Genomic DNA, 27,281 nt, shown 5'->3' on the forward strand with positions numbered 1-27,281 from the left:
AGGATACTTTTGCACCAGTAGCTAAGATCAACACAATTCAGATTCTAATATCTATAGCGGCAAATCGAGACTAGCCACTGCAAAAATTTGATGTTAAAAATGCCTTCCTCGATGGAGACTTAGAAGAAGAAGTCTACATGGAGTTACCACCTAGAGTTAAAAGATTTTATTTGTTTCAACGTAAAGTTTGTAAATTGAAGAAGTCATTATACGGGCTGAAACAATCACCTAGAGCATGGTTTGGGAGATTCTCGGCTACAATGAAGAATTTTGGCTATAAATAAAGTAACTCAGATCATACTTTGTTCATCAAACACGAAGAAAGAAAAGGAACAACTTGAATTGTATATGTTGATGATATGGTCGTGACAAGAGATGACCCATGTGAAATACAAGTTTTACAGGAGTTTTTAACGACTAAATTCGAAATGAAGGATCTAGGACAACTTAAATATTTTTTGGGAATTGAAGTTGTAAGATCGAAACATGGAGTCTTCCTTTCACAAATAAAATATGTGTTGGATCTTCTAGCCGAAACTGGAATGCTTGATTGTAAACCGATAGAGACACCCATGGAAATGAATCATAAGCTCGAAATTCTCCTAGATCAAACCCCAACAGACAAAGGGAGTTATCAACGATTAGTTGGAAGGTTAATCGACCTAACACACAAGGCCCGATGTAGCATATGCAGTGAGCATTGTAAGTCAATTCATGCATGCACCAAGTGAAGAGCATATGGAAGCAATCTATCGGATCTTGAGATATTTAAAGAGTGCTCCAGGAAAATGATTGTTATTCTCAAAAAAATGGTATATCAAGTATTGAAGGATACACATATTCTGATTGGGCAGGTGATCAAACAACCAGAAAATCCGTGTCGGGTTACTTTACTTTTGTGGAAGGAAATCTTGTCACTTGGAAAAGTAAAAAACAGAAGGTAGTATCAAGATAAGTGTTGAAGCTGAATTTCGAGGTATGGCTCATGGTGTATGCGAGTTGTTATGGATACGGAATATACTAAAGGACTTAGGGATTGAATAAGACAAACCTATGAATCTCCACTGTGATAACAAGGCAGCTATCGCAATTGCACAAAATCTAGTTCAACATGATCGCACTAAACATGTTGAAGTTGATCATCATTTCATCTAGGAGAACCTCTATGCAAAGATTATACAATTCCCCTTCATTCAATCTGAGAGTCAGATGACTGATATGCTCACGAAGGAAGTATCAGGGAAAACATATCATGGTATAATTGACAAGTTGGGCATGACCGATATCTATGCATCAACTTGAGGGGGGAGTGTTGAACTGTATAGTGTGATAGGAGGAAACTGTATAGCGTTATTGTTTCCTCCGATCCCGTGATTGTATTTTTTATTTTATTCCTTGATTTTAGGATCTAAATTGATCCTAAAATCGGCTTGTAATATATTATAAATAGCCTCCTAGACGAAGAAGAATACATCATCGAAAACTATTCTTTGAAGGTTTTGTTTTACAGAAGGCCTTTTTTATTCTCAAAAACAATGTATTGCCACAAACTATTGCCATGATATAAGACATCTATGAGGAAAACGAATAGGACTTATGGGAACAAATCTTGGATTGCCAACTAACACCACCACTAGACTAGGAAATTGATGTGGTAGACTTGAGTCTTCGATGAGCTACCAACCAAAGAGATGGTTGTAGAATCTTGCGCCCATCGTAACTTTCTTCATCACAAAGATCATAGCTTATAAGGACAACAAAAAAAAACCAATGAGATGATTTTTTTCTAAGCATCCTCTCGATAACCTCTCTAGTGTTGGTTTGCTTATATGCATTGATTGCATATCTTCCACATCGTCCTCTCCAAAAGTTATACTCACCCCCATAAATTTTTCTTGAGGTTATACTTGGTCCAACTATTTTATTAAATTATTTTTTATATTTCTGCCATTATAATCCCCTTCTTATTTTTATTACCGTGGGTATTTTTAAGCCATTTAGACTTTACTACTAGTGTCACTAAGTGGGTTTTTTTATCACCATCCTTTGAGTGATGGGTGCTACCTTGTTTAGTGATTATTATCACTATTTTATTTGAAATGCTTTTGAGGTTGGTTTCAACTCTTTTTTTATCACTCATATGTTTTGTTTTATGAGAGTCTTTTTCAATTGAGCACTTATCCTTGGGACACCTTGATGGAGGAGATAATTAGGACACCTTGATGGAGGAGATAATTATTATAAATATTTTTTGTTTCAAGTTGGGATCACTGTCATTACCTCCCATCTTGAGGGGGAGAATAGATGGAGAAGTATAAATGGTTCAACAAGCTTAATTAAGTTGGTATCTTTCATTACTTTATTGATTTTTCTTATGTGTAAGAATTCAATTTGAATGTTGAATTATTGCATTGGTTGTGCCTTTTACCTGATTTGAAGTGTGGGTGTTGCTATCATTTGAGAATTAAAACATGAGTAGTTTATTTGTAATTTGATTCTACTTGTTTTCTCTATTACAAATAGAGGTTCATCATACTCAGTTACAAACACGTTAATTAATTATTTCTCTCTTTTTTAGAAATTCAATAGATTGTTTATTGTTTATTTGTTACCTTTTTTTTTATATTTTGTTTGTATTGCATAATATATTATCTTTATTGATATTATTTAACTATTAAAATTACACTTTATTAATATATTACTATTTATTTTATTATTTATTATTGGAATGTATAATATATAATATATAACATATTATATCGTTAAGGATATATAATTAACTTTAACATAATTTATAGATTATTTAAATTTTTATATATTCTTTACTATTGATTAATGTTATGGATTTAAGTTATATATTTTTTCTAATAATCCTATGTGCATAGCATATTGATAATGTTATTGAATAATTAAAATAATAACTAGGTTAATTAAAACATTGTATTTTTGTTTTTAATATTATTTATTATTATAGATTTTAATTTATTTAATCACAAATAATATATCTTTGTTTGGAGTAATAATTGGATTAATTAAAACATTAATGTTGAAATTAGAGTTCTTTTAATTTAAATGCAAGAAAAATAGGAAAAAGGAACAATAATTATTAAGTGAAACTTTAATTTTATGTGTTATATATCAATTTTATTTTGGGGATTAGTAATCCTATATTCATTTTTAATTTTATTTTTAGTATTTATTTTTATAAAATATTAGCTGTTGTAATTTATTTTTATTTTTGATTATTATTATTTTCTTCACTTTGCATTGCATTATGGCCTTTTTGCCTTTCCATGGATCGCCCGGGTGCTCTGGTAGTTTGACGCTATTAGCACTTATATTTGATATTTAACATGTATAATTTTTTTTTCTGTTTCCTGTTTTTGCTTGGAGGGTTCCCGTGTCAGGTGTGAGAGACGAACTGCGCGTGAAGGCAAGAGCAGACGCTTGACGGTGCTTCGCCGCACAGAAAGCGTAACCTGAAGCTGATCTTGAATTGAGGTATTTCAACTCCTAAATATTTCTGCTATTCTGTCGTTACTCAACGTTTATTAACTTCCTTTATCGGCTGGTTCCTTTGATTGTTTTCAATTAATTGTTTCATGCAAGACCCGATTTTGATCATTGGAATCAGTGGCATTGTTCCTGGGATCTAGGGTTTCAGTTTTCTCTTCAGTTTTGCGAATTTATTTACCATTCTAAGTAGTTTATAATCTGAATTCTATGAAAGATTTTTTTTATTCTACCTATCTCCTTTGACATTTCTTATGCAAAAATTGTTATAATTTTTTTTTCCGGGAAATAGAAGTAGATGACGGTGACAACTGTTCCGGCGCTTTATCGTGCAGGTCGAGCATGACTCACTTGAGATTGTCATTGTTTTAATTATTCTTTAGTAACCGCAATTTGCTTGGCAAACCATTTGTTCCGTTGCTTTCCTTTTGTTTTTCTGGTTGTTTTAGTTTGCTCAGTGAGGAAGGATATACTTGGCAAGCAATTCTTTCTGACCAGGTTTTACACAGGATCCGGCGTTTCGACGCTTGAGACTCCCAGATTCCCTATAGGCCTATTTTGTGTGTCAATTATTTTAATGAAGCTTCACGTTGTGCTTGAACTCATGTAACTGGAAAAACATTGTTTAAATAATGCTTGATTCTGTCTAGTCCTCTTGGTCTTCTTTCTCTTCTTCGTTTTCTTTTTTCCACTAAAAAATGATGTAAATGGAATGTATTTACGTATCCATGGATAGAGACTGAAAGTTTACTTAAGTATATTAATTTTTGTGTTTCTTTTTATTACTCTAGTGACTGGACCCGTCTGACGGACTGATGCAATTCCATAGAAAAATTTGGTTTAAAATAAACCAAAAAATACTTGTCCAAATACTTGATTTAATACACATGTTACTACATTTGATATAAATAATAAAAAATTCATTGACCTGGGGACATCCATGAGTCCATCTGTCATAATAAGAAGAAATTTGAGAAATTAAACAGAAATATGAGCTACCTAAGAATTAAGAAAATGTAAAGAAATAAAATCAAGTTATCTAAATACTCATCTGGTCCAATATGTCAACAAGAAATCTTAAAGATAACTTTTAGAGCTTATACTGAATGGGATTTTTAAGAATCAAAGAAAATTGATAAAAATCAAAGAAAGTTGCTATTAAATTTGGGAAGGGGGGGGGGGGGGGTGGTGTGCAAGAAGAGATTTTTTTTGGGGGAGGTGGGGGTTTTGCAAGAAGAGATTTTTTTTTCCAAAAACAATTTCTGTTATTTCTGAATAATGTGCTGAGTTTCAGTTTGTGAGAATGTTAGCATGCAGTGATACAATGAAAGCTTAGTCACTTATAATTGTGATCTTCTCTGGCTTTTGTCCTTTTTACATGTTCATTTAACTTTTTAACCGTATTTTCTTTTTTGTCTGGACAGCTTCAGGTTAGCAATGGGAGGTTTTAATTATTTGTTCTGGGTTTTGTTATATGCAGTGTTTGCAGATGGAATGGGCTGTGACTTGGCAAAAAGAATTTTGTTCATTTTCAGGATTTTAACCTAAAGGAAGAAGGGATGAGATATCATAGTACGCAGTTGAGCAGCCAATTTAAGTCAGTGAGCACAAACTTTAGATGTTTCTTGGGTTATTATTATTACTTTCCAGCTTTTATTTTTTAGCTTCCATAGTGGTTACCATGGGTCTAATATCTGTCCAGAAAGTTGAAATCACCCTTTTATTTGCGATATCTACACTTCTAGGATCTATGGATGTTTGTGAAGATTCCCGCCTAACTTGAAAAAATCAGCTATGTATTTAGCAAAGAACTGCTAACTTATTCATTTAAGTTTCTGAGTACAATGACAAGTGTCACTAGATCTGCTCGAAGAGTGAAGAATGAAGATAGTAGAAGCTCAAAGACTGCAAATAGTGGTGGAAGGTTGAAAGACTTGAAAACTTCAACTGCCTCTGGTTCTGCTACAACTGACACATCAACGCTGAGAAGATCTGCTAGAGAAGCATCTTCTAAGAAACAGCAGTTGTTGAACCCCTCATCGAATAGCAAAAGGCCAGAGAAAGTGGAAAGTCAAGCTCCATCAGCTCCTCTGTCTAAAAGGAAATCGGTGCGTCTTGAGAAGCAAACTACTCCAAGTCCTTCAAGAAGATATGTGAGATGGGAGAAGCGTCAGGTGCTAAAGGGGTCTGGTTCACGAAATTCTGACAGAGGTTCATGTTCTTCATCTTCAAGGAAGTCTGACAAAAGCTCAAGTTCCTCAGTTACAAAAAAATCTGAAAAGAGTTATAGTACTTCTGCTGTTAAAAAGTCAGAGAAGAGAGTTGGCAATGCAGCTGACAGAGCAACTACTGCTGATGACTGGGGCAAAACTGAGAAAGTAGGTAGCAAGAATGCTGGTACACCTTTAAAAAAGAAGAGATTGGATGCACGTACTTACAGGAATTCTTTGGGACCTCAACTGAAGAAGCTTAAGCAATCAGGTGTGTAACATTTTTATTCTTTGATCATTGGGATATTGTTCTTTGATATATTTACGTAATGGAATGCAGCCTGTGTTTGATGTTCTATATCACCAGAATGTTAGGTGTAGTATGTTTCTTTGCATATTCAACATTAAAAGAAAATCTTATTGTCTTAATAATTTGCTCGTATGCCTTTTAAGTTTCTCATATGTCATGATCTAGTGCGGTGGTGTGTAATGTGGTTTGCTTGCTAATTAGTTGCCTATAAATAATGGTTCATCAGATTCTTTATGTCTTGCTAAGTGTTGTCTAATTTGCTTTTAATTTTTTATTGTCTTTTAGCTCCTAATAACAGTTCAAGAGGAAATGGTAGTGTTTCAAAAGGACCTCCTGAAAATTTGGGCACCTGCAGTTTGAAAGAAGCCGAGGAAGGTGTAGATGAATGCAGTGGTAAGAAGGGGGAGCTTTTGAAAGAGAAACATTCAGAGGAAGGTGGTGAAGAAACAATAGAAGCATCTAGTAGTACTCCGAGAAAACTTGTTGATGATTCTTCAAAAAATGATGGTGATAGAGCAGAGGTTTCTACTTTTAGCAAAAAACGCAAATTTTGTTCTAACAAAGTTGATGGGTCGGATTCCAGAGATAGCCAATCTGAAGATAGTAATAGGATACTGCAAGTGTCTCCAGCTGAATATATGGTGACAGAAAAGAAGAAATTGGAAAGGGCTGTGGACAGTGTGGAGAGAGCTAAAATGGTTTGCCCCATGCAGGAAGGCCCAGCAAGCCCTCAAATGAACGTGGTCATTCCTTCTGAAGGAAAGTCTCCAACTGCTGAATCTGAAGTGGAGGAGGGTCCCACAGTTGGACACTTGAAAAAGACAAGTGCTCCAAATCTGCATTCAGATGCTTCTGATACAGTAGCTAGTTCAGCTGCTTGGAACAGCAAGAATTCCAGTGATGGCATTTACTTGTCCACTTCTAGCAGAAATTGGGGTAGATTGTCAGATGTTTGTTTGGCATGCACTAAACCTGAAGGGTATATTTTCTTTGCTACTGAATATTTCAGTTTGCCCTGCTTTTAGTTGACATCATTTCTACTGCAATTTAATCATGAATATTTTGTCTGTGAATAAAAAGAAATTTGTTGAACAGTTTTATTTTTAAAATAGTGGTGACCAGCGTTTTTTTTCTTTTATTGAGATTTGCTTTATGGAAACTGTTTCATTTTGGCTTAATATTGGCAGGGTTGTCAATGATTCAAAAATTCAGCAGGTTTGCTTATGCAATGAGAAGAAAAGTTGTGAAGCGTATGAGGTTTCTGATTCCAAGGTTTGTGCCATCTGTTCTGCTTCTTTAAATCTTGTATATTTTTTGTTAAATGTTGAACCCCATATGTTGGTGAGACTTGAACCTAAGACCTCACATTAGAACCCAATCCCCCCACCCAATCTAGCAATCCAAAGGCTAAAATTTATAATTTTTGGGGGAGCTTTATTTGTTGTTGAGGCCATGATTGATTCTGTCAACCCTTTTATCTTTCATGCAATGACTTCAGAACAGTTGACAAAGTCATTACAAATTCAGAGAGTATTACATTAAACCTGTCTTAGTGTGGAAGATAATTGAATATGGAATTTTACGTACCCATAGTGAGAATAATCCTATGTGGGTTAATATTAGGAAAAGTCTTGTGGTTATTTGGTGAGAAAATGCTTAACTTTGGCTAGTCATTTTGGAATTCACTTAGACCCAACTGGAATACGGTAACAAAGTAGGATATCAGTCTTGTTGGGGCTTGCCTTGTTTGCATTGTTCATATATCAGTTTTATTGTTCTTTTGAATAAGCTTGGACATGAGGGGGTATTAGCGAGAATAATTTCACATGGGTTAATATCCGGAAAAGCCAATGGTTATTACTTGCGAAAATGCTTCTTAACTTTGTCTTGTCGTTTAGGGTTGGATGTGAACCCAATTTTAACTAAAATGAATGTGGGTAAATGTGTAAACATGTAAAGTTGCCTTAGTTTTTCTTTATTGTTAATTTTTTAATTTTTTTTGGGAAAATTGATAAGAATTCATTAAAGAGAGAATTGAATAGGGTGGAGGAGCCACCAATAAGCTAGGAGGTCACCTCAATTACAACAAGACAGACTGACCACAAACAAAAAAACTAAAGGACAAACAACAAAAAAAATAGGCTACTGAGGACTAATTAAGCTAAGCTTGTGCATAGAGGCTTTGACCGTAGCAGATGTTTTAGCAGAGATTGCATCCGCAATCTCAAGAGGTCCCACTGTGAGAGAGAAGGATAGCAGAGTTGCCACACTCTTTGAATATACCACCATAATTTGCGGGGTCAGGGTTCCCCAATGAGCTCTTGTCAAATTTGAGCTCGATAGAGCCAGATGTAGGAGGTGCTCAAACAAATGCTCAGCAGGCTTCAAGATATACTTCATTATTTCTTCACCTCCTTCTAGTCCATTGTCATTTTACTTGGTGCATTTGGAGTTACTTCTTCAGCCAGTTTGAAATTTTTGTGTATTTGCCTAGCAACCTCTCAAGCCCCATCCAAATCGGCGCCAGTCTTAAGCTCCCCGTCCTTGGCCAAGTCATGTCTCAAACTTGCCTCTTTATTGCCCCCTGGATTATTTGGAATGTGAGAAATGGAAGAATCTTTCGATCGACTTCCTTCTCTTGGCAGAGAGTTGCTGGGAAAGCCTTCCCTTAGGTGGTCCCTTGGCTTGGTTCTCTTCCTTTCTTTGAAGATGTAGAAGTGACCTTGTCAGGCGCTACTGGTTCTAGGTCTCGCGCCTTGCCCACTACTATCCTCCTTGTATTGAAGCTTGGTTGCCCTTGGATCCTAGTATGATAAAACTCAATTTTGATGATTCCTCTATTCGTAATTTGAGGCCTTCGGGTTTTAGGGGAGTTTTTAGAAACTCTTTGGGCATCATCCAAGTCACGTTTGTGGACCTTCTTGGCATTGCTCACTCCTTTTTCTTTGAGCTTCAAGCTTATGATATTCAGAGATAAATTCCGGGGTTCTCTTCATGTCGAGGGTGATTCCAAAAGTATCAATTGGTGCTCTAGGTGAAGAGAGCCTCCTCGGTGTCATTGGTCCTCTTTTTTTGAAATTCTAGAGCTAGATAGCTCTTGTGTTTGTAATTGGAGTCATGTTCTAACATCAGCTAATTGCTTGGCTGCCTCCCTTGCCAAGGAAATTTGTAGATAGTTGTAATTTTTTTTTATAGTGTATAAAAAGAATATAAACCATAAAAATCTCGAGGACAATGCACATTGAGAAGTGCTGATTTCATGGTACCGTGATCATTAGGTGTGTTTGATACCATTATTACACATTCAAAGAGCAAAATGCAATTATTAAGGGCAAATTTACCAATTCTTGGCACATAGAACACGAGAGAAAAAGAACTTCTTTGTTGTGCAAGAAATATGTAAAATAAAAATAACCTCTTTCACTTGAGCACATGCTACAAAGGATTCTTATAGCTTTTTCTTGCTTTCTTATGCCATAACACAAGATTGATGTTGAAAATTGAAATTAAAGCCACCTTTTGAACTTGTTCGAGCCTAATGCAGCTACTTGGTTTGGTGGTTTTTTTTTGTCTAGTCCAAATAACTTGGCAAGTTTTTATAAAAAAATTGATACAAACCCAGAGTTTTTTCCCAGTTGACTTGGGTGAGAACTTAGTTTTAGAACATTTCTCTTTGCTCATGAAGAGAGTTTTTCAGGTATTGTTTGCTCTCACCCCCCCTTTCATGTTTTTGGGGTTACTCTTGCCCTCCTTTTCCTCTGGTTTGGGGGGGGGGGGGGGGGGGGGGAGGAGGGAGAACTCCTTCCATGGGGCATGGTTGGTGAAATCCATCTTCCAGTGCCTCCAAGGAGGCTTAGAAGACTTCTTGCACCAATTGATGACGACTTTTGAATCCCCTTCGACGCAAAGAGGCCCCACCAGCCGTTGATGAAAAAGTTTCAAACCATTATATAACCCAGAAAGCTCGGCAGTGATTGAATCAGCGACGCCAATTGGCCTAGCAAAAGAGAAGAGAAGATTTCCATTATCGTCATGAGTTCGGCCCAGACTGAATGGGCATAATCGCAATGTAACAGAATATGATCCACGGTTTCAGGAGTGGTTTGACAAAACGGGCACAAGGGATCCAAAACTTTTGTTCCTCGGCGAATTAATGAATCAGATGTCAGAATTTTGTTTTGAAATGCGGTCCAAATGAAGAATTTCTCTCTCGGAGGTACGAATCAGGACCATGCTATGGCAGCAGGGTGGCTGGATTGAGCAGAGGAGGGAGAGAGTAGGAAGTTGTAGGCAGTAGAAAACGTACCTTGCGGGCATGGAGTCCAAATGAGAGAGTTCGGTGCATTTCTGAGTCGAACCGACGATAAACTCGACAGAAGATCAGCAGCTTCAATAGCTTCGACATCCGTTAGCACTCTACGAAGGTTCAAGTTCCACTCACCAGAATCTAGCCCGATTGCAGATATGGTCACAACTTTGTTTCTAGCCAGAGAAAATATTTGACAATGGCTGGTATTGAAGCTGCTTGGGCCCACCACCAGTCTGTCCAGAATTTTGTTTGAAAGCCAGTACCATTGTAACACTTGAAGGCATTTTTGAAAGCAGGCAACATCTGTGCAATCTTTTTCCACACAGGAAATAATTTATAATATCTTCCACCTTCGGTCCACCAGCCAGAAATTTTTTCTGCTTTGGCTGCAACTATGCCTCACCATATCAAAGTCGGTTGCATATTAAATTTCCAGATCCACTTTATAAGCAAGGCAGAATTTTTTGTTGCAGTATCACAGATCCCAAGACCACCCATTACAATAGGTTGACAAACATCAGCCCATTTAACAAGGTAATATTTTCTTTCCCCATTTTGCCCACCCCATAAAAATCTCATTTTAAGGAACTAATTCTATTTTGAACAGAAGCTGGGCATCGGTACAAGGAAAGAAAATAAGAAGGAATACCATGGAGGCAAGATTTGATAAGTACAAGCTTACCAGCTTTGGACAAAAATTTTCCTCTCCAGGAAGCAAGTCTGCCTTCTAGACGCTCAATGACAGGGTGCCAAGCGGATTTTGAGGGTAAAACAGGGGACAGAGGAAGACCCAAATATGTGTCCAGAGGGGAAGCTACTTTACATCCCAAATATCTTGCCATAGAATTTAAAACCGAAGGTTCAATATTGAAGCCAAAAATGGATGATTTAGCCCAACTTACCTGTTGTTCAGAAGACAATTCAAAAAGGTTGAGCAAAACTTTCATGTGGGAGATCTGACTCATTGTACCTTCTCCAAAGAGTATTGTATCATCGTCATGCTGCAGAATCAGAATATCTTGGTTTGGGTCATCAGAGACAGGATTGAGCCAACCCGAGTTTTTAGCAAATCAGACCAGAGAAGCAAGATGCTTCGCGATGAGAGTGAAGAGGAAAGGAGATAGAGGCACCTTGTCTGATGCCTCTTGTAGCATTGGAGAAACCGCACGACTTTCCGTTTACAAGGACAAAATATGATGCAGTAGAGATACAACATCTCATCCAAAATTTTCACCTAGTCCCAAAACTCATTTGGTCGAAGAGGTAATCTATTAATTTCCAATTTGCTCGATCAAAAGTTTTTTCAAAATCTATTCTAAGGACGAATTTGGCCCGATTTGATTTCTTGAAAGAGTCTAAGAGTTTGTGAGCAGCCATGGAAGAGTCCAAGATATTCCTATCCCGAATGGAAGCACTTTGGTAGGGGTTTATGATTTCGAAAAGGTGGGCCTTAAGACAGTTTCCCAGCAGACAAGCGATGATTTTAAAGTAATTGGTAGTGAGGCTTATTGGTCTAAAGTCTTGGGGGGAGGGTAAAGGGGGATTTCTTTGGGGTTAGAGCAATGAAAGAAGCCCCGACGGCTTTATGGGTAATGTCGACTTGGTGGAAAATTTGGACAAAATCATATACATCCGATTTGATGGTATCCCACAATTTTTGGTAAAATTCACCATTAAAACCATCAGGCCCGAGAGCTTTATCTTTCGGGAGCCCACATACAGCCAAATCGATTTCCTCTGTGCTGAAAGGTCTTTCTAGATCAGACGCATCCAAGGAAGAGATGCGCAGGTAATCGAGCTGTGGCAATTTTGGCCGATTGAATCGCTTTTTGGTGTACATCTCTGAGAAGAACATCACATGAATATTAGAAATGGAAGAGCTATCTGTGATCACTTGGTCTTCATGACAGAGAGAATTGATACGGTTAGCCTTCCTCCTGGCTGAGCCAATGGCATGGAAGAACTTCGTATTTCCATCCCCCTTGGCCATCCAGCGAAATGTAGCCCTCTGTTTCCAGTGAACAAATTCACAACGATGCAAATTTGAATATTTTAAGTTTAATTGACTTCTAAGAAGTAAATCAGGTGGAGAAATAGACCTTTGCTCTACGAGTATATCGAGCTCAGAGATGTGACGATGAACCGAGTTTTTCTGAGAAGCAGCAACAACATGATGATTTATGGACCAAGAGTGGATCTTCGCCTTCAGGGCTTTTATTTTGAGAGGAAGCGCCCAGCCCGGGTTGGGGTGATGCTCCAGTTCTAGCCACCAGACAGGAAGGGAAGAGTTGAAGGTCTCAATTAGGGTCTAGGAATTTTCGAACCGAAAAGGAGAGTGCCCCCAAGTCGGAGGGTGAGTATTGATTTGAATAGGCCAATGATCAGAGCCGACTTTATTCAGGACTTCGACAGATGTGGGGTGCATTGGGGAGAGAAAGGTCGGAACCCCAGGCGGATTTCGATTTGGACGAGTAGTCGGCGTGGCAAGCGCCTTTTTGGGTGAAGGGTGATTGGATGGGGGGTTTTCGAAAGATTTTTTGGGTAGCTGTAGATCTCGGGGCGATTGCATTGAAAGGGCATATTTCTCATCCAGCTTTGGGACAAGAAGCAGCCATAGAGGCAGTTTTGGGGAGTGTGGGAGATTTTTCAGGAGTTGATGTGGGTTTCGAGGTAGATAAGCCTCGGGTAGAGGGAATGATTGATGGAGGGGGTGTCGGGGCTCGAGGAGTTGAAAACTGACAAATGTCCAGGGTGAAGGAATAGAGGCAGGGGGGATTTCAGGTTTGGGCTTGAGGGTGACGAAGGCAGGATGGATTTTCTGAGTGAATTGGGGGTGTTATTGTTTCAGGACGATGTTGACGGCTAACTGTTGTTTGTATGCCGGGGGTAGATGTAGGGTTGGGGGAAGGGGTATGGGTGAGGAGACAAGAGATTTGGGGAGGGTTTCGAGGGTGGTGGGGGAAGGGTGTTCCTTGAGATTCTCGCCCCGGTGTCAGGAGGTGGGGGAGAAGCAGGTGGCAGTTGATTGGGTGGGGATTCCAATGTGGATAGGTCTCGGGAGGATAGATGAGAAAAAATGGGGGAGACTTGGGTTGGGTCGGATGTGGTTTTCGAGATAGATTGGCCTCAAAAAGCGATGAGGCAAGAGTTTGGGGAAGAGGCAAGGGTTGAGGGAGATAGGTTTCTCGGGCTATGGGCCTGGGCAGTTTGACTGATGGACGGAGGCACAAGGAGAGGAGGTGAGGTCGAGGGCGATGACGGGATTGATGAAGTGATAGGAGGCTGGATATGTTTTTAGTCTACAACTTGGGATGGTTTATTCATTTATGCAAGGATACAAGGTGGAGTTTTGTTCAATCCTCCATCTCTTAGACTGGTTGTTTGGAAGTGAGAGGGTTGTTTATGGGAGGATAGTCTCCCATATTTTATGGGCATGGATGTTTTGGGGTTGTGATGTGGTAAAAAGGCCTCCTAACTTAAATCTAATCCTTTTGGGAAGAACCTACCAACTTTAACAAAGTGGGCCCCCTACTTATTGAAGGTGACTCCAAGATTGTCATTGACTAGTGTGCAAAGTCAACCTCTCCTCCCTGGCAGCATTGGGATATTTATTTTGAAATATGTAATTTAACTTCTCTTTTGAACTGACACCTCGGCAAGCATCATCCATTTGACATTCTCGAGTCCAGTTCCGAAATCCCTTCCCTCTACCAGATCACTCGTCAGCCCCATATCCTTCCTCGAGCCCCACCCATGACTTCCCCTCCTTCAAAAGCCATCATATCAACACCCAAAAATCCCCCACACTCCCCAAAACTGCCTCGTCAAATCCTCTTGCGGCTATTTCCTGTCCCAAAGTTTGATGGGAAATCTGTCCTTTCAATGCAATCGCCCCTAGGGCTACCGAAAAAATCTTTCGGAAACCCCCCATCCAATCACCCTTCACCCAGAAAGGCGCCTACCACGCCAACAACTCGTCGAAATCGAAATCCGCCTTGGATTTCGACCTTTCTCTTCCCAATGCCCCCTCAACGCCTTTAACATGGTGTATATGGCTAGAGTGAAACAACCGGAGATTCAATTCCAAGGCTAGCAACCCGGATAATATAGCTTCTCAGGCAGTGGGCCTTATCTCGAGCTGGCTACATTCTAGGAAGGAATTTCTTTATCAGGCGTATTCTTTCGAGAAAATTGGGGTTTGATAGCACACATGGCGGGCACCTGTAGGAATTTGGTTACAGCCACCTGGGATCGTCCCCCTTATGACTGCATCAAACTCAATTTTGATGGCAGTGCTTTAGGCTGTCCTGGGCCGGCTGGAGCAGGTGGTGTTTTCAGAGACAGCAGTGGAGACCCTATTCTATCCTATGCAGGGCCGGTGGGTATTGCTGATTCAAATACTGCTGAAGTGAGTGCTCTTCTATTCGGCCTCTAAATCTTTAAAGAGCGGCTCCATGGCAAGTTGATTATTGAAGGTGACTCAAAGACTCTCATCAGCTTGTGTTCAAAAGAAAGCTCCCCTCGGCGCCACTGGCCAATCACTGATTGTATTGCCGACATTGTGTCATCCATTCATTGTAATTGAAACCTCGTTCCTAGATCAGGCAATTCATTGGCTGATAAATTGGCAAAATTCGGAACCTCCCACCAATCTCTCATTTTTTGGGAAGGCTTCCCCTCGTGTAATATGCTCGTTTGAGCTCTCATAATAAAATTCAACATCATTTAAAAAAAAAAAAAACTACCCCCTCCCTCTCCATTCTATGCCCCATCCCCTTGCGAATCTTCAACCCGAACTCTACCATGGAATCTTCAAGCTCCAAAGCGAAATCTGAACCCCCCCCCCCCCCCCCCCCGCCAAATACATCCACATCCGAAATGGCCTTCTGTTACAACTTTCGGCTACACTTACTCCAAGAAGAAGAGGAAGGGCAAAGCGAAAGCTACCAGCCCCCATAAACCAGCACCCCCTCTCTCCCCTCCTAAACTCCCCCCTTCAATGTCAGACTTTCTGCCTGCCTCTTACCTGTTTCAGCAGCCCCAGCCTTAGGATGTTCTCCTCCAATTCCTGCAAGAGCTAGATCTCCCGCCGGAAGAATACACTGAAATGACGCAATTTGCGTGGATTTTCAGCTCTCACTATCACGAGGCTTCTTGCCAACAGGAGAAGGATTTCACCCCACCCCATTCTAAATGATTATCATGTCTTGGAATGTCAGAGGAATCGACTCACAGTCTAAGCGAGCCATCATAAAAGCAACCCTTTTTGAGTGTAAGCCAAAAATTGTAATTCTTGTTGAAACTAAGTTGCAAAATTTTGACTATTCTATTGCTCGCGAATTATGGTATGGCTTGGACATTGCGTGGGCAACGGTTGATGTGATTGGGCACTCTGGTGGCATCCTTGTCATTTGGGACCCAAAAGCAGTAGATGCCACTCTCTCAGCCGGGTCAATTCTCCATTGGCATTCGCTTCCACGATTATTCCTTGGGAACTTCGTGGGTGTTGGCTGGTGTTTATTGTCTAACTCGACCTAACGACCACGCCTACTTCTGGGAAGAAATATTTCAACTCGTCCAACTCTGGGATCTGCCTTGGCTTCTGGCCCATGATTTCAATGCCGTTCTTCTTTGCTCAGAAAAAAACCCTCCTGCGATTAGAACCACTTCAACAATGAGTGCTTTCTCCTATCTCATTGGCAGTCTCGAACTCTCCGAAATTTCTCTCTCGGGAAAAACATATACCTGGTCCAATGGTCAATCCTCTCCCATCCTCTCCAAGTTTGCTAGCAATGAATGACTTCAACTCTTTCCAAACACATCTGGTGAAGTCCTGAATAAAGTTGGTTTTGATCATTGGCCTATTCAAATCAACACTCACCCTCCCGCTTGGGGGCTCTCTCCTTTTCGGTTCGAAAATTCCTGGACCCTAATTGAGTCGTTCAACTCTTCCCTTCCTGTCTAGTGGCAAGAACTGGAGCATCACCCCAACCCGGGTTGGGCGCTTCCTCTCAAAATAAAAGCCCTTAAAGTGAAGATCCGCTCTTGGTCCATAAATTATTGTGCTACTGTTGCTTCTCAGAAAGACTTTGTTCGTTGTCGCATCTCTGAGACTCGAAGAGCAAAAGTCTATTTCTCCACCTAATTTACTTAGAATATTCAAATTTGCTTCGTTGTGAATCTGTTCGCTGGAAACAGTGGGTTAGATTTCGCTAGATGGCCAAGGGGAATGGAAATACGAAGTTCTTCCATGCCATTGGCTTAGCCAGGAGGAGGGCTAACCGTATCACTTCTCTCTGTCTTGGAGGCCAAGTGATCACGGATAGTTCTTCCATTTCTCATATTCTTGTGAAGTTCTTCTCTGAGATGTACACTGAAGAGTGCTACAATCGGCATAAGCAGCCGCAACTCGATTACCTGCGCATCTCTTCCTCGGACGCGTCTGATTTGGAAAGACCTTTCAACACAAAAGAAATCGATTTGGTTGCTTGTGGACTCCCGAAAGATAAAGCTCTTGAGCATGATGATTTTAATGGTGAGTTTTACTAAAATTTTTGGGATACCATCAAATCAGATGTATGATGTATTTGCATTTGTCCAAAATTTTCACCAAGTTGGCATAACCCATAAAGCCGTAGGGGCTTCTTTCATTGCTCTAACCCCAAAGAAATCCCCCTCTACTCTCCCCCAAAATTTTAGACCAATAAGCCTCACTACCAGTTCCTATAAAATCATCGCTCGTCTGCTAACAAACCGTCTTAGGGCCCACTTTTTTGAAATCATAAACCCCTACCAAAGTGCTTCCATTCGGGATAGGAATACCTTGGACTCTTCCATGGCTGCTCACGAACTCTTAGACTCTTTCAAGAATTCAGATTGGGCTAGATTCGTCCTTAAAATAGATTTTGAAAAAGCTTTTGATCGAACAAATTGAAAATTAATAGATTACCTCTTCGATCAAATGGGTTTTAGGACTAGGTGAAAATTTTGGATGAGATGTTGTATCTCTACAACATCATATTTTGTCCTTGTAAACGGAAAGCCGTGTGATTTCTTCAATGCTACAAGAGGCATCAGACAAGGTGACCCTCTGTCTCCTTTCATCTTCAATCTCATCATGGAGTATCTTGCTTCTTTGGTCCGATTTGCTAAAAACTCGGGTTAGCTCAATCCTGTCTCTGATGACCTGAACCAAGATATTCCGCTTCTGCAGTATGCCGATGGTACAATACTCTTTGGAGAAGGTACAATGAGTCATTTCTCCCACATGGAAGCTTTGCTCAACCTTTTTGAACTGTCTTCTTGATAACAGGTAAGTTGGGCCAAATCATCCATTTTGGGCTTCAATATTGAACCTTCGGTTTTAAATTCTATGGCAAGATATTTGGGATGTAAAGTAGCTTCCCCTCCGGGTACATATTTGGGTCTTCCTTTGTCCCTTTTTTTACCCTCAAAATCCGCTTGACACCCCTTCATTGAGCGTCTTGAAGGCAGACTTGCTTCTTGGAGAGGAAATTTTTTGTCCAAAGCTGGTAAGCTTATACTTATGAAATCTTGCCTCCATGGTATTCCTTCTTATTTTCTTTCCTTGTACCGATGCCCTACTTCTATTCGAAATAGAATTGAGTTTCTTAAAAGGAGATTTTTATGGGGTGGGCAAAATGGGGAAAGAAAATATTGCCTTGTCAAATGGGGTGATGTTTGTAAACCTATTGTAATGGGTGGTCTTGGGATCTGTGATACTGCAACAACAAATTCTGCCTTACTTATGCAGTGTATCAGGAAATTTAATATGCAACCGACCTTGATATGACAAGACATAGTTGCGGCCAAAGCAGAAAAAATTTCTGGTTGGTGGACTAAAGGTGGAAGATATAAATTATCTTCTGTGTGGAAAAAGATTACACAGATGTTGCCAACTTTCAAATATGCCGTCAAGTGTTACAATGGTACTGGTTGTCAGACAAAATTCTGGACAGACTCGTGGGTGGGCCCAAGCAGCTTCAATACCAGCCATTGTCAATTTTTTTCTCTTGTTCGAAACAAAGATGCAACCATATTTGTGATCGGGCTAGATTTTGTTGAGTGGAACTTAAACCTTCGTAGAGCACTGACAGATGTCGAAGCTCTTGAAGCTGCTGATCTTGTCACGAGTTTATCGTCGGTTGGACTCAGAAATGCACTAGACTCTCTCATATGGACTCCATGTCCGCAAGGTATGTTTTCTACTTCTATTGCCTACAACTTCTTACTCTCTCCCTTCTCTACTCAATCTAGCCATCCTGTTGCCATAGCATGGTCCTTACTTGTACCTACGAGAGCGAAGTTCTTCATTTGGACCGCGTGTCAAAACAAAATTCTGACATTTGTTTCGTTGATTCGCCGAGGAACAAATGTTCTGGATCCCTTGTGCTTGTTTTGCCAAACCACTCTTGAAACCACGAATCATATTCTGTTACACTGCGATTATGCCCATTCTGTTTGGGCTGAACTCATTAACAAAATTGGTCTTCAATACTGTCCTTCTCAAAATCTCAAATCTACTATACTCACTGTCACAAGCGCTCATCTTTCTAAGCTCGGAAAATTATTTATCTCATGCTGCGTTGGTCATATTGTCTACGCCTTGTGGAAAGAAAGGAATAATCAGAAATTTAACAGAAAATCTCTTCCAAGAAATATATTGAGCAATAGAATTGTTGGGCAAGTTACTCCAAAATCTCAAAGGAACAAATTTCCGTGGAAATTGGCAATTTATAGCGGAAATGTCTTACCTCTCTTGCCCCTCGGCCATGGAAACTTGGTCTCCTCCTCCAATGGGACATTTCAAATTAAATTTTGACGGAAGTGCCTTGGGCAGCCCCGGGCTTGCCGGATTTGGAGGGGTCATCCATGGTGATAATGGAAATTTTTTCTTTTCTTTTGCTGGCCCAATTGACGTGTCTGATTCTACCACTGCCGAGCTTTCTGGGTTATATAATGGTTTAAAACTTTTTCATCAACGGCTGGTGAGGCTTCTTTGCGTAGAAGGTGATTCAAAAGTTGTCATCAATTGGTGCAAGAAGTCTTCTGAACCTCCTTGGCGGCACTGGGGTGTTTTTCTTCCTTCAAGGGTACCTCTATCCGTGATAACTGGAGTAATTTGGCAAAGATGCACTTTGGACCAAGGTTCAAGTCATGCAAGAGTGGACCCCCTCGGAAGTTGGTTACCTAAAGTTGAATTTTGATGGCTCTTCTCTTGGCAATCCGGGGATCGATGGTTTTGGGGGAGTTATTTCGAATCTATCTGGCAATTAGTGTTTCTCTTATACCGGCCCATTCGGCATTTCCGATTCAACGTCGGCTAAGCTTTATGGCCTCCTCAATGGGCTTTGCGTTTTCAGAGACAATTGCAGTGGTCCCATTCACATTGAAGGGGACTTGAAGGTGGTCATAGGATGGTGCGAGTGTGCTTCCCCTCTACTGTGGCGCCATTGGGACATCTTTCGAGAGATTTTAGATATTACCTCACTACTCTCTTGTATTTGGCCTCACATTCCGAGATTTGCAAATTCGTCTGTAGATGTGCTAGCTAAGCAGGGAGCGTCCTTGCAATCTCTTGTTGTTAGGGATCTGCTCTCTCTCCCTTTGTAAATTTTCTCTTGTTAATATATATACATCTTTATCAAAAAAATAAAAAATAAAAAATTCTCATTTGCATTGTAATTGGAATTATATTCCAAGATCTGTTAATCACCTAGCGGATAATCAGTCTAAATTAGGCGTTTCCCTCTAGCATCTTGTTGTGGAGGAAGGCCTTGTTTTGTAAGGTATTTGTATTTGTTATTTTCCTTTTTTATTTTTTTTATTTTTTTTACTTTTTTCTAGTAATATATTCACACCTTTTTACTAAAAAAAACTTCTCTTTTGAACTGTATTTGGAACCATATCCCTAGGTTTGCTAATCATTTGGCAGACACTCAGGCTAAGCTAGGTGTTTCACTCCAACACCTTGTTGTGGAGGAAGGTCTGCTTAGTTAGGTTTGTATTCTTTCCCCATCTTTTATTATAGTTTATACATCCTTCTTTGAAAAAAAAAACTTTAACGAAGTGGTATGTTTGGGACTATCCTATGATTAATTGTCATGTATCCTATCTCCTCTCAAAATAAGCTTTCCAGAAATATCTGCCCTCTCAGGTAACTCGAAGGTTCTTGTCTCTGTCATTTGGTTAGAAAATGGAGACTGAAATTTAAATCTTAGAAGGCATCTCACTGACCCAGAAGCTCTCCTTGCATCCGAGCTCCTTCACCACCTTCCAACTAGACAGCCAAACAACTCAGGTGAGTCTCTAATCTGAACTCCCTGTCCAAAAGGAACCTTCTCCACATCCTCTGCCTATACATTCTTAAACAACCTTTCCACAACTCTCCCAAAACACCCTGTTGCATATGTAAGCAACCTCCATGCCTCCCCCCTCCCCCACGTGCCAAAATCTTCATCTAATCTGCGTGTAGGAACAAATCCTCACATCTGATTCCTTGATCCGTAGGGGCACCCCTGTCTTTGGCCCTTTTTGCAAAAATACTCTAGAAACAGCAACCCGTATTCTCCTATCATGTCAATATGCCCACTTAGTTTGGATGTCCATCTTAAGCAAAATTGGTCTCCAATACTGTGCCTCCGGGAACTTAACAGACACTGTCCTCTCACTCATTAATTCAAACCTCCCAAAGCGAGGTAAAATGATTATATCTTGTTGTGTGGGTCATATAATCTGGGCGCTTTGGAAAGAACATAATAAGAGGAAATTCAAATTCAAAACCTCCAATGTTGAGGTTATGTCTGAGCAAATCTCTAACTAAGTTTCTGTCAGGGCTATTAAATAAAAAAGAATTCAGAAACCCCGGTGGTTCAAACTTAAGGAATAATTGGCAATCTGTCGTTGGGCTATCTCTGCCCACTCGCCCTCCTACTATGGCAATATGCGACCCTTCCATCCCCCCCCCCGGTACATGAAACTCAACTTTGATGGAAGTGCTCTTGGCTTCCTGGGTCCAGCAGGGTTCGGAGGTGTCATCCATGATGAAAAGGGTGATCTCCTCTTCTCCTATGCAGGCCCCCTCGGCATTTCAAATTCTACTACAGCAAAGCTCTCGGGTCTCTTACACGGGCTCAAAATCTTCTCTGGCAATCTTTCTGGTCCCCTTTGTATTGAAGGTGACTCAAAAGTGGTCATCAACTGGTGTGCAAACCACGACCATCCCCCATGGCGTCACTGGGATATGTTCAAAGAAATATGTAATTTATTTTCTCTTTGAAACTGTAAGTGGAATCACATTCCGCGATCTGCTAATCACCTAGCAGATTTCCAGGCCAAGGCGGGCATCTCTCTCCAACACTTTGTTGTGGAGTCAGGCCTCCGACATTAGGTTTGTAATCTTCCTTCTTTGTTTTTAATATATGCACCATTATTCAAAAAAAAAAGTATCATGTATCCAATGAGATCAAGTATTAATAGATCAAGTATCCTATGAGATCTCTTCTTCTACATCACGAATTGTTGAGTATTCTGATAAGATCATGGACATTGCTGTACAATTTGAGATTGATGCATGGGTACTCCTTGAGAAGCCAATCAATGGGTTGAATCTGTTGTAAGTGAAGGCGTCTTCAAACAAAATTTTATAGTTGGTGATTCTTATTCACCTGCTTTCACGTAGTTTCATTCTGTGATTTTAGATTTTCTTTAGCATTAAGTCTTGTTGTAGGGGCTCCTTGTATATTTCAGTTGTTTTCATGAAATACAATTTATCACTGTTCTCAAAAAGAGAAAAATAGCTGTTGTACATTGTCTTTCAATTTTTTGTATTATTATATAAATTCTCTTGTTTGTTGTACTTCATGTCAAGCAGCAGGTGTCAGATGTTGCTTTTAGATTTTTTCAAATCTCAATGCTTAGTTTGGGTTTGACGATCTTTATACTGCAGTTGTTATTTTGTGGTTCTGTATGTGTATTGTTGTGTTCTTATGATGTCCATGCAGTGGGAGTTGCCTATGGATGGAATAGATTTGAATCTGTTTATAGTCTTTGCAACTTTCTTAGCTATTTACTGTCCTTCATTGTAGATCACTCTTATTTTCTTGTCAGAAAAAAAAAAAAAAGAATAGAGAAATGACCTTTCTTAATTGTTGCCTTTCAACATTATCATAAAACAAAAAGATTTCAACTTACCTCTTTGTTTTTATCTTTAGTGGTGTACACATTGTTGCATCATGTTTTTATTTCTTTCTACATATTTTTGCTTTTATGTTTTGAATAGTCATGTTCCTCATTTAGACAGTTTTCATTAGTTTTCTAAGATCAATGTTATATTTTTTTCTTGAATTTTTAAATCAGGTAGGTCAACAGCAAAATGTGATGACATTACCTTTACAAGATGATGAGCTTCCGAGCAATCTTTCTTTAAAGGATGGGGAAGGCCCGAATACTCGAGAAGAATCAGCTGATGCAGAAAGGTTGAGTTCCGTCCTAGCATGTTCTTGAGTCTTCATTAAGAATTATAAAGATTTTATTCTTTACTTAGTTTCTGTTTGCTAAGGTTTTTTTGCTTTGTTATGAGCTTTATCCAGTCTTTTTGAGCTTCCCCTATCACCTCCATGTGCTACAATAGACATGCCACTTCCTCTCAAAAAGGTAGTTTTTTTAGTAGTTTGCTTCTATTTGATGTTCATGTCAGATCATATATCAATTGTTTATATCTTTTTGTAATGTATAGTTTTCAAATTGAAAATTGATTCTGAAACACATTCTTCAATGTTCTGCATTAGGATAAAAGTGGCCATGGAGTTGGCGATGGTGCAGGAATTGTTAAAGAATGTGATAATAGCATTCAACATGAGCTAGCAGATGGTGGCAATAATGCTTGCATTGAATGTAAACTTGGTGGAAAGCTCTTGTAGGTGTTTTTTCTTCATTTGTTTTTCCTGAATATAAATGATATTTTTAAGGCTTCCTATGGTTAACTGTTTCTTTATTATTGTTTTCTTGATCATCCTACAAATCGATGTAGGACAGCAAGGATTTCAACTTATTGCAAGGTTCTCATAGAGGCTGAATTAGTTTACAAATGGCTGACTAACAAATCAATAGATAGAGATTATTAATTGCATGCTAACATCATAAATAAATTATTGTAAACAATGAAAATATACTAAAATTACTACAAACATGCATAACAAGTACTAGAGGGGGTGCAAAGGTGAGTGTATCATTACCAAAGGTGGCTGTAAAATTCAGTCATGCTAATTGATTGTATTTTTGTTTTATTTTATTTTCTTTTTCTTTTATTTTTATTTCTATGTAATTATTTTTTTTAGTGCAATGAAGCATTTACAGCATTCAAAAAAAAGTATTAGGTAGAGGAGTAAATACTTTTGGAATGGTTAAGGAAACAAAAAGGAGAATTTTCTACGTCTATCCTGCTTTGATTAGACAATTCAAATTAAGAAAAAGAAACATAGACAATTCAAATTAAGAAAAAGAAACAAATGTATGAAAGAACTAGAGATGAATGTAAGGAAATCGCAACAGATGAAATAGAATAGGGAAGAGCTGAGATAGCAGAAAGCAATGCTGAAATAAGAAGAAATAGCCCCTCATCCCTATAAAAGATGGGGCAGAACTCCCATCCAACTTCTGGCCGATCAGTCTCACTACCAGTGCTTATAAGGTGATTGCACGCCTCCTTGCTAGTCACCTCAGGGCAATCCTCCGTATTGCCATTCACCATGGCCAGAGTGCCTTTATTAAGGGAAGAAACATTCTTGATTCTGCCATGGCATGTTATGAACTTAGTCATCATTTCAAGGTCCGAAAGCTCCCCAGATTCATCCTTAAGCTTGATTTTGAAAAGGCATTTGACAGAGTTAACTAGAAGTTTCTGGACACCCTCTTGGGGAAGATGAAATTCGGAGAAAAATGACACTTCTGGATCCAAAGCTGCATCTCGTTTACAAGCTACTCCGTCCTTCTCAACGGAACAATTTGTGGGTATTTTAAGGGAACCAGGGGAATCAGACCGGGAGACCCCCTCTCCCCCCTGCTCTTCAACGTGGTGGCCGAATATCTATCCTCTTTGATGTACTCGGCCAAGAACATGGGATGACTCCTCCCCACGACTGATTGCACAACCTCTGATATTTTGATTATCCAGTTCGCGGATGATACTATTTACTTTGGGGTTGGTACTATGGATCAGATCAGAAAATTGTGTGTCGTGCTAGGATTATTTGAATTAGCTTTCGGTCAGAACATAAACTGGGGAAAAACCACTCTTCTTGGCTATCACATTGATCCAGCTGGGCTTCGGGCTATGGCGGACTAGTTGGGATGCTTTGTGGAAAATATGCCAGCTACATATCTTGGGCTCCCACTTTTTGATTCTCGTCTTTCGACGTCATTATGGTCCCCCCTCATTGAGAAATTTGAAAAGAGGCTAGCCACTTGGAGGGGTAAACTCTTATTAACAGCGAGGCGTCTCTCTCCTAAAATCTTGTCTGGCGGGGCTGCCAAATTATCCGTTATCATTCATGCATTGTCCGACCTCCGTTTGCTCCAAAATTGATGCCATCAGTCGCCGATTTCTATGGAGAGGTTTAGAAGATACCTTCATATACCATCTAGTCAGTTGGAAGGATATTTGCATGCCTCACAATAGGGGAAGATTGGGCATCCGGCCAACAAGAGAAATGAACAAAGCTCTTATGCTCAAATGGATTTGGAAGTTCAACAACAAGCATAACAATTTATGGAGGAATATGGTGAAATTCTACCTTCAGTTTTCGGGTGCTTGGTGGAGAGAGAGTGACTCTGCTTGCCTCCTATCCTCGATATGGAAATCAGTTTTCAAGCTCCTTCCAGTATTCAAAGATGCTGCCTCGTTTCATACGGGCAATGGAAGGACCCTTTTCTTTTGGTCAGACGAATGGTGTGGCCGCAGATCTCTGTCAGAGGACTTTTTGGGGCTGCATAGGGTGGCAAGCGACCTCTCTTGCTCTGTGGCCGATTCATGGAGTGATCACTCGTGGAGTCTTCCGTTCTGTCGGGGATTAAATGATGAGGAATCGTTGGCTTTGTGCTCTCTCCTTACCAAACACAATAGTACTATTATCCGGGAGCACTTAGTTGATAAACTGATTTGGAAGTCCAGTAATAACGGCCGATTCACTGTCACTACGGCTTACTCTCATATCAGAAAGCAAGACTACAATACTCATGAGCACAAGGCGAATCTGGCTTGGAAATTCTCAGTGCTTAGCAAAATCAAAATTTTCGTGCGGTCAATCATTAGAGAGCAGATTCTTACTTCAGACAACCTTTATAGAAGAGGCTTTACTGCCCCCGATCTTTCTTGCCCACTTTGCGGTGAGTGCAAAGAGATAGTCCAGCATGTCCTCTTACACTGTGGATTTTCGTGGCAAGTTTGGATGAAGATCTTTCAGAAAATAGGGCTCCAACTGGGGCTACACCTCTTTGGCATGGTTCAAGGGATTCTCCTTCCTCGACTGGGCAAGTTAATTCTTTCGGCCTGTCTTGCGCATGTTCCATGGTGCATTTGGTTCGAGCGGAATAACCAGAGATTCAACTCCAAACCTAGCACCCCAGACAACACGATTACTCATGCCGTTGGCCTCGAGCTAGCTTCATACAAAGAAGGATTTTGCCACTCTATTGGGGGTTTCCCTTCGGGAAAATTGGAATTTGATCGCTCATATATCTGGCCCCAGCAGAGCTCCGAGTATGGCTATCTGGGATCCTCCTCCTTGCGACTGTATAAAACTGAATTTTGATGGTAGTGCTATTGGATGTCCTGGGCCAGCAGGAGCAGGTGGTGTGTTCAGAGGTCACAATGGAGACCCTATTCTTTCTTATGCTGGTCTGGTGGGCATTGCCAATTGTAATACTGCTGAAGTTAGTGCTCTGCTATTCGGCCTCCAAATCTTCAGGGATCGTCTCCATGACAAGTTAATCATTGAAGGTGACTCGAAGACGGTTATTAGTTGGTGTTCCAAAGACAACCTCCCCCCTTGGCGCCATTGGCCCATCACTGATAGTATTGCTGACATTGTATCTTCTACACATTGTAATTGGAATCTCATTCCTATATCAACCAACTCTTTGGTTGATAAATTGGCAAAATTTGGAACTTCCCAGCAATCTCTCATTGTTTGGGAAAACTTCCCTCCTTTGTAATATGCTCTCTTGAGCTTTTGCCTTAATAAAAATCAGCATCATTTAAAAAAAAAGAAATAAGAAGAAATAGCACCGGAACTGAAGGCAAATAACTAAAGTAGGCGTAAAATAAAACATCACTTCCTTTCTTGCTGAAATAATTATGGAGAATGAAGGAACAGAGAGGGGAAATTTTGAAAAGCAAAAGTTAAAGAAAAACTAAAAGAAAAAGAGAAAGGAGGTGACACCTGATTTGGTACTCACGTCCTAGAGAGAGAGAGTGCTTTACACCAAAGTCAACAAAATTTTGGAATTTCATTCATTAAATGCAAATTGCAAGACTCTAGTGGCTTTAAATAGCCATAACCCTAAAGCTTAACCACCCAGATTAAAACATATTACTGACTAAAAGCAAGAATCAAGATTAAAAATTAAATTGAACTAAGAATTCCGAAGTTCAGCGTGCTTAGGTGAGAGTAGTACTAGGATGGGTGACCTCCAGGGAAATGCTTGTGTTGCAAGAAGAAAAAAAAATCAAGGGAGAGCATGAGAGAGGCGATTTTGGGCGAAAATCGGAAAAAAAATAATAACGTTACTCGTATCGTGCGCCGGTGAAATGCGTAACGTGCGTCGTTAGCTTCGAATGTGCTAGCGTGCGCCGATTTTCGAAAATGAACAGAAACAGACTTCTGGCAAAGATGCAGACTCCTCCGATGCCGATCGACGG

General features: G+C 39.9%; 1 protein-coding gene across 2 annotated transcripts in view; it reads left to right on the forward strand.

Moving 5' to 3' along the window:
• Positions 1-3,337: 3,337 nt before the first annotated feature.
• Positions 3,338-27,281, forward strand: part of LOC137963813 (uncharacterized) — a 74,465-nt gene continuing 50,521 nt past the window's right edge. For both annotated transcript variants that reach the window (XM_068811018.1, XM_068811019.1), the window contains exons 1-7: positions 3,338-3,501; positions 4,994-5,994; positions 6,319-7,012; positions 7,221-7,305; positions 22,721-22,839; positions 22,954-23,017; positions 23,152-23,279. In XM_068811018.1, coding sequence (XP_068667119.1) covers positions 5,358-5,994; positions 6,319-7,012; positions 7,221-7,305; positions 22,721-22,839; positions 22,954-23,017; positions 23,152-23,279 — 1,727 coding nt within the window. In that variant the 5' untranslated portion in view covers positions 3,338-3,501; positions 4,994-5,357. The remainder of the gene's footprint in view (positions 3,502-4,993; positions 5,995-6,318; positions 7,013-7,220; positions 7,306-22,720; positions 22,840-22,953; positions 23,018-23,151; positions 23,280-27,281) is intronic.

The sequence above is a fragment of the Aristolochia californica genome, unplaced genomic scaffold (genome assembly GCF_029961685.1).
Source record: "Aristolochia californica isolate CCGP_79_NKW_82.1479 unplaced genomic scaffold, dmAriCali1.0.hap1 SCAF_4, whole genome shotgun sequence".
Lineage (NCBI taxonomy): Eukaryota > Viridiplantae > Streptophyta > Magnoliopsida > Piperales > Aristolochiaceae > Aristolochia > Aristolochia californica.